The sequence below is a fragment of the Nicotiana sylvestris genome, chromosome 11 (assembly GCF_000393655.2).
Source record: "Nicotiana sylvestris chromosome 11, ASM39365v2, whole genome shotgun sequence".
NCBI classification, from domain to species: Eukaryota; Viridiplantae; Streptophyta; class Magnoliopsida; order Solanales; family Solanaceae; genus Nicotiana; species Nicotiana sylvestris.
The window spans coordinates 24034000-24047343 of NC_091067.1; the positions used below are offsets into that span (position 1 = coordinate 24034000).

The window sequence follows — 13344 nt, forward strand, 5'->3', positions numbered from 1 at the left end:
GAGCACCTCCTCTTTAGAGCTATTATCGTGGTCAGCCGACCTGCTAGTATCAGTCTCAGTTTCCTTAGTCGCAGTATTCAGGTGGATGTTTTGAGTGCGGTGAGTATTGGTCATATCCCGATGGCTTGTCTGAAATTAGTGGGTGTTCAGTCGCAGTAGTAGAGTTCTCATGCCATGATTCCTCCACCACCCACCTAGCCAGCTAGAGGTAGGGGTCAGGGAGCCATAGTTAGGGGTCAGCTCGCTAGAGGTGGAGGTTAGGCCGTTAGAGGTGGAGGCCAGGCCGCTAGAGGTGGAGGCCAGCCAACAGGAGGACGTCCCAAAGATATAGTTCAGGGTGGTAGGGCCCAGCCCCAATGTTATGCTTTCCCAGCTAGGCCTGAGGTTGAGTCCTCCGATGTTGTTATTACAGGTACTGTTTCGGTTTTTAGTAGAGATGTTTCAGTTCTGTTTGGTCCAGGGTCTACATACTTCTATGTGTCTTCTTATTTTGCTTCATATTTGGTTGTGCCTCATGATTCTTTGAGTGCTCCCGTATATGTGTCCATGCTGGTGGGAGATTCTATTGTTATAGATCGTGTCTATAGCTCATGTGTGGTTAATATTGGGGGTCTTGAGACCCGTGTAGATCTTCTACTCCTCGATATGGTTGATTTCGATGTTATTTTGGGGATGGATTGGTTGTCGCCTTATCATGCCATATTGGATTAACACGCTAAGACCGTGACCTTAGCCTTACCGGGTTTGCCTCGATTGGAGTGGAGAGAGACTCCTAGTCATTCTATCAGTAGGGCTGTTTCTTATATGAGGGCTCGGCGTATGGTTGAAAAGGGGTGTTTGGCTTACTTGGAAAATGTTCATGATTCTAGTGCTGAGGTTCCTTCTATGGATTCTGTGCCAGTTGTTCGTGAGTTTCTGAAAGTATTTCCTACAGACCTGCCGGGGATGCCACCCGATAGGGATATTAACTTTTGCAATAATTTGGCTCCAAGCACTCAGCCCATTTCTATTCCGCCATATCATATGGCCTCGCCAGAGTTGAAAGAATTGAAGAAGCAACTGCAAGACTTTCTTGATAAGGGCTTTATTAGACCTAGTGTCTCGCCCTGGGGTGCGCCGGTGTTGTTTGTTAAGAAGAAACATGGGTCAATGAGGATATGTATAGATTATCGGCAGTTGAACAAGGTCACCATCAATAATAAGTATCCATTGTTGAGGATTGATAATTTGTTTGATTAGCTTCATGGTGCCAAAGTGTTATCGAAGATTGATTTAAGATATGACTACCATCAGTTCAGGACTAGGGCATTCAATGTCCCTAAGACGGCTTTTTGCACTCGGTACGGACATTATGAGTTCTTAGTGATGTCATTTGGGTTGACAAATGCCCCAACAACTTTCATGGATTTGATGAACCGGGTGTTCAAGCCTTACCTGGATTCCTTCGTGATTATCTTCATTGATGATATTTTGATCTATTCCCATAGCCGAGAGGAGCATGAGCAGCATCTTTGAGTCATTCTTCAGACTTTGAGAGACAGTCAGTTGTATGCTAAGTTTTTGAAGTGTGAGTTTTGGCTGATTTCAGTTGCCTTCTTGGGTCACGTTGTATCAGCAGAGGGTATTCAGGTGGATCCGAAGAAGATAGAGGCAGTCAAGGACTGTCCTAGACCCACATTAGCCACAGAGATCCGGAGTTTCTTGGGTTTGGCGGGTTATTACCGTCAGTTTATGGAGGAGTTTTCGTCTGTAGCAACCCCGATGACCAGGTTGACCTAGAAGGCTACCTAGTTCAGGTGGTCAGATGAGTGTGACGCGAGATTTCAGAAGCTCAAGACAGTTTTGACTACGACACCAGTGTTGGTGTTGCCCACAGGTTCATGGCCATATATATAGTATATTGTGACGCATCTCGTATTGGACTTTGTGAGATGTTGATGCAGAATGGCAAGCTTATTACATATGCTTCGCGACAGTTAAAGATTCACGAAAAGAATTATCCAGTTCATGATTTGGAGTTAGCAATCATTTCTCACGTGCTAAATATTTGGAGGCACTATTTATATGGCGTGTCGTGTGAGGTGATCACGAGTCACAAGAGTTTGCAGTATTTGTTCAAGTAGAAAGAGCTAAATTTGAGGCAGAGGAGGTGGTTTGAGCTATTGAAAGACTATGATATCACCATCTTGTATCATCCGGGGAAGGCCAATGTAGTGGCCAATTCTTTGAGTAGGAAGTCAGCCAGTATGGGCAGCCTTGCGTATATTCCAGTTGGTGAGAGACCACTTGCTTTGGATGTTCAGGCTTTAGCCAATCAGTTTGTGAGGTTGGATGTTTCTCAACCTAGCCGTGTGTTAGCTTTCACAGTCGCTCGGTCGTCATTATTTGAGTTTATTAGGGATCGACAGTATGATGATCCTCATTTGCTTGTCCTTAGGGACACAGTGTAGCACGGTGGTGCCAAGCAGGTTACAGTTAGAGATGATAGAGTTTTGAGGATGCAGGGTCGAGTTTATGTGCCTAATATGGATGGACTTCATGAGTTGATTCTAGAGGAGGCCCATAGTTCCCGGTATTCTATTCATCCGGGCGTCGCTAATATGTATCAGGATTTGCGACAACATTATTGGTGGAGGAGGGTGAAGAAGGATATTGTTGCATATGTAGCTAGGTGTTTAAATTGCCAGCAGGTAAAGTACGAGCATCAGAGACCTGTTAGTTTGCTTCAGAAGATTGAGATTCTTGAGTGGAAGTGGGAACGCATCACTACGGACTTCGTTGTTGGACTCTCACAGACTCAGAGGAAGTTCTATGCAGCATGGATTATTGTTGATAGGCTGACCAAGTCAGTGCATTTCATTCCTGTGGTAGTCTTATATTCTTCAGAGAGGTTAGCTGAAATCTATATCCGGGAGATTATTCGTCTTCATGGTGTGTCCGTGTCTATCATTTCTAACCAGGGTACGCAATTCAACTCGCACTTCTGGAGGGCAGTACAACGTGAGTTGGGTACACGGGTCGAGCTGAGCACAACATTTCATCCTCAGACGAATGGGCAGTTCGACCATACTATTCAGATTTTGGAGGATATGCTCCAAGCATATGTTATTGACTTTGGAGGTTCGTGGGATCAGTTCCTGCCATTAGCGGAGTTTGCCTACAACAACAACTATCAGTCGAGCATCCAGATGGCTCCATATGAGGCATTATATGGTAGATGATGTCGATCATTAGTTGGGTGCTTTGAGCCGAGAGAGGCTCGGTTGTTGGGTATAGATTTAGTTCAGGATGCCTTGGACAAGGTTAAGATCATTCGGGATAGGCTACGTTCAGCCTAGTCCAGGAAAAAGAGTTATGCTGACCATAAGGTTTGTGATATGGCATTCATGGTCGGAGAGCGAGTGTTGCTTCGGGTGTCGCCCATAAAGGGCGTAATGAGATTTGGGAAGAAGGGTAAGCTAAGCCCTAGGTTCATTGGTCCTTTTGAGATTCTTGATCGAGCGGGAGAGGTGGCTTACAGACTTGTGTTGCCACCGAGTTTATCAGTTGTGCATCCAGTGTTCCATGTATTCATGCTTTGGAAGTATCACGGCGATCCATCCTACGTGTTAGACTTCAACACTGTCCAGTTGGACAAGGACTTGACCTATGAGGAAGAGGCGGTAGCTATTCTAGACTGGCAAGTTCGTTAGTTGAGATTGAAGAATTTTCCTTTAGTTCATGTGTAGTGGAGAGGTCAACCTGTTGAGGCAGTGACCTGGCAATCCGAATCCGATATGCGGAGCCGATATCCCTATGTTTTCACCGACTCAGGTACTTTTCTATGTTCGTTCAAGGACAAACGGTTATTTTAGAGGTGGAGAATGTGATGACCCAAAAGGTCATCTCTTGTTTTAGAAGTCAAATCTGTGTTTCGAGACCTTAAAACCCTCCTTTTGTCTCACCTCGATTTACATGCGCAGTCCGGGCACGTTTTCGGAAAGCTTTTATGTGAAATTTAAGAGAAATATTGAATCTAACCTTTAAAATTGATTAAAATTTACTTCGGTCAATATTTTTGGTAAACGGACTCGGACCCGTGATTTGATGGTCTCGTAAGGTCCGTAGTAAAATATGGGATTTGGGCGTATGCCCAGAATCGAATTCCGAGGTCCCTAGCTCGAGAAAAGAATTTTTAAAGAAAATTGTTTGCTCGAAAATATAAGGACTTTTGGAAATGAAATGGTGTATGATCTTGATGGTATCGGGCCCGTATTTTGGTTCTGGAGCCCGGTACATTTAAAATGATAATTTAGTCAAATCTGTGAAATTTGGTAAGAATCGGAGTTGATTTGATATAAATCGGACCCTTGGTTGAGAAAATAGAAATTTGAACTATCTTGTGAAATTCATGAGTTTTGGTGTTAAATTCGTTGTTTAAGAAGTTATTTTGGCAATTTGATCACATGAACAAGTTTGTATGATATTTTTAGACTTGTGTGCATGTTTGGTTTGGAACCCCGAGGGCTCGGGTGAGTTTTGGATAGGCTACGAAGTGTTTTGGACTTAGGAAAAATTGTTGCAGGTTTCAGTTCTGGTATTGGCCTTTGATCTCGCAATTGCGAGATCAGGGTTCGTAATTGCAAGGTCTGTTAGTGTGGCAATTGCGAGCAACTCATAGCAATTGCGAAGTACAAACTGGGAGGGGACTGATCGCATTTGCGATCTTTTGGCCGCAATTAAGGAGGTTGGGGTTCGCAATTGCGAACATTCCTTCGCAATTGCGAAGGCAGCAGTGGTGTGATGGTTCTCGTATTTGCGATGTTCCTTCGCATTTGCGAGCTTCGCAATTGCAAAGCTCCTATCGCAAATGCGACATCTGCTGCCTGTTACATTGGCTTGAGGCCTTATGGTACACCTTGATTGGTCTCGCTGAGTAGTTTACATTGGTTAAGTTGCATAATCGTGGTGATATTCCGTCGTGTGAATTGAGGTACAAGTACATTGGAGGATTTGACTTAATATGTGAAATACTTGTCTTTATTTTTGTGATTAGTGTTGATTTATATATTGGGATTGGGTTGCACGCCACAACGATATTATCCGGTGGGATCGGGTTGCACGCCGTAATAAGGACTAATAAGGGAGGACAGGTGGGATCGGGTTGGAATAAAGGTGATATATGTTGAGGAGTAATAAGGGTAGACAGGTGGGATCGGGTTGCACGACGCAACAAGGAGGAATAAGGGTGAATTGTGATACTGTTGTTGTCTATATGATAGGATCAGGATGCGTGCCGCATCAGTTGTTATTATGTGTTCATAGCTGTGGAGGTTTGTTATTGTGACGTTGAAACACCCTTAAGAATTGGTTATAGTTGAAAAGTAGTAGAACAGTGGGTTCCGGATTTATTTAATGCCAGTTATTGCTTTATTACATTATGTATTTCCTTTTTGTTCAGAATAAACTGCTGCAGGTTGTATATGTTGTATGCCCCGCCGTAGCCTCGTCACTACTTCGTTGAGGTTAGGCTCGGCACTTACCAGTACATGGGGTCGGTTGTACTGATACTACACTTTGCACTTCATGTGCAGATTACAGAGCTAGTGGCTGACCAGAGTTTGAGGTTGCTACCTTCAGTCCATAGGAGATCCGAGGTAGTCCTGCAGACGTTCGCAGGCCCTAGCGTCCCCTTCTATTCTAGTTTATTTATGTTTTATCTATTTCCAAGACAGATGTGTATTCCTTCTTTCAGACTATTATTTGTAGTATTCGTAGATGGTCCATGAGATTGTGACACCAGTTCTGCGTAGAATTTTATTATGGTTTCATAGTTGTATTAAGATAATCTTTTAAACTGTGTACTTCCGCATTTATTTCCACTAATTTGTTGTTGTGAAGCTTAAATTGCTAAAAGATAAAATGGAAAGGTGATGTAATCTGAAACATTGGCTTGCCTATCTAGTACAATGTTAGGCATCATCACGGTACCGAATGTGAGAAAATTCGGGTCGTGACACGGAGAGATTACACTCAAGGTGGCCCGGATATCGGAGAGATTACTCTCAAGGTGCAAAGGTTCATACATCATATTGAAGTAGAAGTCCATGGCAACAAATAGATGGACAAACTCTCAACATCCTATGAGAGGACAAATCCATGACAGCATATAGAAGGACAAACCCATAAAGAGCCAACTTAAGGTGCAAAGGGACTTAAATGTCCATCTTAAGATTAGAAAGTTATAGTTCCTTTTAAGGACAAACCCACGAAGAGGACAACTTAAGGTGCAAAGGGACTTAAATGTCTACCTTGAGATTGGAAAATTAGAAAGCTTCAACTGTAAGACTTGGTGGACTTGACGACATAGACTTGAATACTTGGCAAACTTTGAAGATTTGGCGAACTTTGCAGACTTCAACTTTGAAGAGTGGTGGACTTTTAAACTTCAACTTAAAGAATTAGTAGACTTGAAGACTTGGAGGGCTTAAATAATTCAACTTGGAGACCAACGAATTTAAGGACTTCAACTTGAAGATTTGGAGGGTTTAAATAATCCAACTTGAAGACCAGCGGACTTAAAGATTTGGCGAACATGAAGACATGGTGAATCTTCGGGATTCAATGCAAATACTCAGTAGCCTTCTAAAGACTATAATCATTCCATTAAAGATACCAATTTACCATAGAGGCTTTCTCCATTTAAATCAAATGGGATCCCAAGTTCAATAGAAGAATGGTATCGCAGCTCGATTTTCAAGTGTTGATTAAATGGATTACATGACTTAAAGATTTGGCGAACATGAAGACATAGTGAATCTTTGGGCTTCAATACAAATACTTAGTAGCCTCCTAAAAGTGTATAATTATTCCATTGAAGATACCAATTTACCATAGAGGTTTGCCCCCTTTAAATCAAATGGGTACCAAAGTTCAATAGAAGAATGGTATCTCAGCTCGATTTTCAAGTGCTGGTTAAATGGATTAAATTTCATCATACTTCATTCAAACCATGATTGGGGCACTACGTATTTGAACTTATGCGACTGAACTTAGAATGAAACTCTAAGTTGCCTATGTACCTCAGCGAAGAGGATCAAGTCATACCGTAGTTCAGAATAAGTGATTTTTTTTATATCCTAACTTTTTCCTAGGCCGCCTCTTTCGAGGTTTTCAACCTAGTGGACTTTTTTTTATGTCCTAACTCTTGACTTGACTGCCTCTTTCGAGGTTTTCAACCTAGCAAACTTTTTTTTGGCTGGGCCATACACAGTTTAGACTCATGTGGATCAGGAGTGCAGGAAGATACAGTTTAGGCTCGTACGTCAAGGAGCGTTGCAACTTCAAGGATAATACTTCTTCAAAACTTGCCATTGATAGGGCCGATTCTCATGCCATCTGCATCAACCAGTAAGCCCCACTTGAATAAGCTTCTTGCACGATATATGGCCCATCCCATTTTGAAGTGAACTTCCCTACAAGTTTATGGGAAGTAATAATGGGTCTTCGTATGGCAAGGACTTGATCTCCTGCTTGAAAGGATCTTGGGCGAACTCTTTTGTTGAAGGCGCGAGACAATCGAGTTTGATAACATTCAAGATTCTGTTGATCTTCCAACCTCTTCTCATCAAGAGCCTCCAACTCTACTAATCGAAGTCGAGAATTTTCTTCATTGGTGATTCCTTCTTGAATAGCTAATCGTAATGAAGGTAGTTGACGCTGAGTGGCAAGACGGCTTCGACTCTATAAAAGAGTGAATAAAGGGTCGCTTGTGTTGGCATGTAGTGAGTTGTACTATATGCCCACAGAGCTTTTTCCATACAGTCATGCCAATCTCGTTTTGATTTAGAGATGACTTTCTTTAACAAGTTGCATAGAGTCTTATTGAATGCCTCAACTAGACCATTGGCAGCAACATTATACATATAAGAGTTATGTTGCTTGAAGCCAAAGAGATCACAAATTTTGTTTATCAACCTATTGTCGAATGGCTTGCCATTATCCGTTATTATGTAACGAGGAATGCCAAAGCGGTAGATTATGTTTGCCCCAGATGAAATGACAACATTTTCCTTATTTACTTCCTTAAGAGCAACAACTTTAGCCTATTTTGAGAAGTAGCCAGTTGCAACCAAGATGTATAGGTGCTCACCAGAGGACTTTGGCAGTGGTCTAACAATTCCTAAGTGTCAGATGGCCAAGATACAACAGTCGGGTGCAACACTTTAGGAGGCTGATGAATAAAATTAGCATGGAATTGGCAAGCCTTGTATCTTCGAGCGTAGTCCAAGCAATCTTTTACCATCGTTGGCCAATAATATCCCATTCTTTTTATATGGAAATGGAGCTTTGTTCCAAATTGGTGTGACCAACATACCTCAAAATGTGCTTATTGCAAAGTTTGTAGTGTTTCATTTTCCCCTAAGCATCGCATGAGTACTCCCTTGAATGACCTTTTATATAGAGTAACTTTGTAGTAAGGAAGCGAGGTGCACAATGATAGATTTCAGTCATTCTCATTGGATTTTTTGGAAGTATCCTATAGCTCAAGTAATCGATAATGGGTTGTCGCCATTCTTCCTTATCAGTTTCAGAAACAACGACAAGACGCTCGAGTTCATTTTCTTCACTTTCAACCTCATTAGGTGGGGGTACTACCCATTTTTGGCAGATAGTAACTTGCGCTTGATCAGGCAGGGTTAATGATGAAGCTAGGGCAGCTAAAACATCAACCTTTTTGTTTTCTTTCCTAGGCACATGTTGAATAGTCACATCACCGACCCACCCCATTAATTTTTTAGTATAATCATGATATAGGTGTAGTTCAGGTTTCTTGACATCGTAACTACCTAAAAGCTGGTTGATCGCTAACTGAGAGTCACCAAAGACTTGCAATTGCAACTGCTTTATTTCGATAGTCATTTCAAGCCCATGTATTAATGTTTGATACTCAACAACGTTGTTAGAACAGAGCTGAGTCAAAGTAAAAGTGTGGGGCATAAATTCTCCTTGAGAAGTGACAAATACTATGCCAGCACCAGCTCCTCCGCGATGTGCAGCACCATCAAAGTACATCTTTCATAGAGGTTGAACTTCAATGACTATTACATCCTCATTAGGTAGTTCATCAGTTAGCCCCCAATCATCAGGTATAGAATGGTTTGCCAAGAAGTTTGCTAACATTTGTCCTTTTATAGCCTTTTAAGGGATGTACACAATTTCAAATTGTTGAAGCTGGAGGTACCACCTATCTAGTCGATCACTAAGGATAGGCTTTGACATCATAAACTTTATGGGATTCGCTCTAGAAACAAGACGAATGACATAAGCTTCAAAGCAGTGCTTCAACTTTTTGATTGAGAAGACTAGCGCCAAACATAACTTTTCAATCGCGAATAATTCAGCTCATTTGGTGTCATCATACTGCTCAAGTAGTAAAGGGATTTTTTCCCTTCACTATTTTCTTGGGCAAACAGCGCTCCAGCTGACCTTTCCTGTGCCGAAATATATAATATCAATGGCTTTCTAGGTATAGGGGCTGCCAAAATTGAAGGCTTCATCAAGTAAGTTTTAATACTTTCAAAGGAATTGCTAAAAGCTTGGTCCCACTTGAAAGGAACACCTTTATTCATGAGATGACTGAATGGTTGGCACCTCCCAGCTAGGTTTGAGATAAATCTCCTAAGGTATGCTAACATTCCTTGCAGACTTTTCAATTCATGAATATCCTGAGGCTCAGGCATTTTCAAAATGGCATCCACTTTGGCTTGATCGACTTTGATCCCTCGATGTCAGACAATGAAAGCCAGAAACTTTCCAGAAGTAAATCCAAAGTCACATTTCAATGGATTCATCCTAAGTTGGTACCTCCGGAGCAACTCAAACACCATTCTCAAGTCTTTCAAGTGGTCGCTCATCTTTCTTGATTTTACTACCAAGTCATCAACTTAACATTCGACATTCTTGTGGAGATTGTCATAAAAAATATTCTGCATAGCCCTTTGATAAGTAGCACCAGTGTTCTTCAAGCCAAAAGGTATTACTTTGTCGCAATAAATACTCTTTGGGGTACATAATGCAGTAAGATCTTCATCTTTTGGCACCATACAAATTGGTTATAGCCCGAAGAACCATCCATGAATGACATTGCCTCATACCCAGTGGTAGCGTCAATCATAAGCTCTGGAATAGGAAGTGGAAATTCATCCTTAGGGCATGCATTGTTGAGATCCCTAAAGTCAACACACACTCGATTTTTTCTATTCTTCCTTCTTAGGGGAAAAATACTTGAAACCCATGGTGGATATTTAACTTCACGGATGAAGGCAACTTCAATGAGTTTGTTAACTTCACTTTCAATCAAAGGAACCAAATCCGTCCTAAAGCACATTTGGGCTTGCTTAACAAGACGAGCGTCATTCTTGACTGCAAAGTGATGGACTACTACTTTAAGCTTCAAACCAGGCATCTCTTTGTAACTCAAAGCAAATATATCCTTAAACTCCTTGAGTAACTCAATATAAGTGTTTTCTTAATCAACTTCTAGTAAAGAACTTAGGTAAGCGGGCCTTGGTTCTTCATCAGTGCCAAGGTTAACTTCTTTCAATGCATAAACTGTTGTCTTCACTCCGTCTTCAAGTTCAGGCGGAGCATCTTTCACATATTCATCTTCTTGAGGGTCCACTTCGTTAAAGGATATGTAATAACATGGTGAAACATCCTCTAATATCTCATCATCCTCCATTAGAGATGAAGCACTATGCTCGCCTTGTGTAGTGCCATGATACGAAGAACCCATACCTTCTTCATCTTTGGCACATTCCCTAGTGTAGACCACAATATATGGCTTTGACTTTACTACTTCTTTACATTAAACCACAAGTTTCATTTGTCGCCTCGTTCTAAAAGGAACCAGACTTTTGAAATCCTTAGAGATCTGCTAGATTCTGGGCGAAACGGGTGTTTTTATGCTTTGATAATTTCTTCAGAACTTGTTACCCTTCTTTATTGTACCCAATCTCTCAACTAAGGAAGTCCTCACAATTGATTTTCTAAGTCGATCAATAGCAAATTTCTAAGCCAATCAGCAACAATATCCTTCCAAATATACCGCAATCAGATCCGATAGTACCCATTCTAGGTACGATGACTTTATCCCATCTAACATATTCACTCTAGTGACATGACACATCAATACATCCTAAAGCCACAACCCGTACAACCCGTGCACCAAATAGCAACATTCCAAATGTACTCAATCCTGAAATGCCTCAAACGAGAGAACTGTCCCGCCAGCTTAAGAAGTACCATCACAATGCATGCAAAGAGCCTAGCACACACCGTAGAACCAAACACACACGAATCCAACACAAAGGATCATATCTAAACATAACTTCGCTGCACTGTGTGATCCCATCCAAACATTACTAATATCATGTTTTGTCAAGCTTATGAGAGGTCAAAGTAAGGGTGTCTAACGGACCGGGTTTGACCCGTAACCGGACCGGCCCAGACCGGAAAAAATTGGAACCGGCCCGGCCCGGTACATAGGGGTCAGGTGTGGCTGGGTAGGAGGGGTAGAGGGGGTTGGTCCGTTTATTTTTTTTTAACGGTTAACTGGACCGGTCAAACCCGGTCCACGTGAACAGTACCGTGTACCGGTTTAACCGGCCCGGACCGGACCGGTACAACGGCTAAATATTTTTATGTTTTTGTTTTTTTAAATTTTTTGAAATTTGTGGGGCCCATTAACCATTGGCAACGGTCACCCCTGGCAGAGATCCGTTGCTTAACACCCTTAATTGCATTAATAGCCTCTTTTTTCTTTAAAATTTAACCCGTTTTCAATTTACAAAATTAACCTTCTCTAAAACTATAAATACCCCCTTCCTCTTCCTCATTTCTTTACTCATCTCTCAATTCTCATTTCTCAATTTCAATTCACAAATCTCAATTCAAGTTAAATCATGCCTCGTACTTCTAGAGTGCGCTCGTATGTTTGGCAACACTTTGAGGTGGTAGAAGAAAATGAAGAAGGTTAGAAAGTAAAGTGCAAGAACTGTGGTCAAGTCTTAAATCTTTGTTCAGGGTCTGTCACAGGTAGTTTAAGGAGGCATATAAAGTATTGTCTTGAGCGTCCTCCGGAAATTCGTATTTAAGATTTTAAGACAATTTGTGTTATTTTAAAATTATTAGACGTATTTATGCTTAATGTTTTAGTTTGTTAGATTAATATGAAGTATTATTAATTTATTATGCATGAAAATTTAGTTTTACTATTTTTTTGTTAATTTACTTTTTAAATGCAAACTTTAATTTTGTAATTTTGAAATAAATGTAGCACTTATAATTTATAAGTGCAATTTTTTCCCATCTTCCTTGTATTCTTTATGTTAATACTTTGTATTAATATAACTTACAATAGTTATACAAAATACAAAAAAAATATTAAAAAATACACTAAAACCGGCCCGGCCCGGCCCCCTCAACCCGTAACCCTTACGGTTCAATTTTTACCCGGATAAACCCGAACCCGTTAAATCCGGAAAGACCCAACCCGTAACCGGCCCGGACCATAACCCGTGCGGGCCCAAAAATCCCAACCCAGCCCGACCCACCCGTTTAACACCCTTAGGTCAAAGGTATATTCTTTTGAATAAAAGTGCTTATTTTTTAGAGTTAAAATATTTAGCCAATCTTCTAGGAGAAACATAAGTGCTTTCGTAATTCATGGAGAAATAGAAATTGTTTTTAAAATGCTAAAAAATTATAGCTTCTTTTTAAAAGCAGAAGCAAAAATTATTTTTAATTTTCTCTCGGCAAAAACAGCATTGGCAAATATTTTTATATACCAAAATAATTCTACTTAGTTTAACCTAATATTTATGCTATTCTAATGTTATGGAGCTGTTACGTAACAGAATAAAAGATGACATTATTGGAAATTCTCCTAATGTATAAACCCAAGATTCGGCAGTTGCGCTGCACGATGACATTCAATATAAATTTATTACTACTCATATAGATTGTTACGGGGACCTATGTTAATATTTGACTATTTTTTAAAGACATTTGCAAGTATATATGAAGTTTTTGCTGAAATTTTCGGTGCCGGTAATCCCTCAACCTAGAGTGTAGGTCCGCCTCTGTGTATAAGTATTTTTTTTTTGGGGTAGATTTTTAATATATAAAGATTTTTGGGGTGATTATGATGTTTTAATATATTTAAATCATCTTGAAAGACGACAACATAACAACAACAATCTAGTGAAAATCCCACAATGAGGTTTGGAATTTTCACTTTGTTGTTGTTGTTATTGTAGTCTTTCAAGATGATTTAAATATATCAAAACATCTTGAAAGACT

At 40.6% G+C, this 13344-nt stretch overlaps 1 protein-coding gene across 1 annotated transcript; it reads right to left on the minus strand.

Annotated features, from left to right (window-relative positions):
- Positions 1-8400: 8400 nt before the first annotated feature.
- LOC138880826 (uncharacterized) lies at positions 8401-9054 on the minus strand. Its single transcript, XM_070161005.1, has one exon. It carries the CDS (start codon positions 9052-9054, stop codon positions 8401-8403), a length of 654 nt encoding a protein of 217 aa, XP_070017106.1.
- Between the last annotated feature and the right edge of the window lie 4290 nt (positions 9055-13344).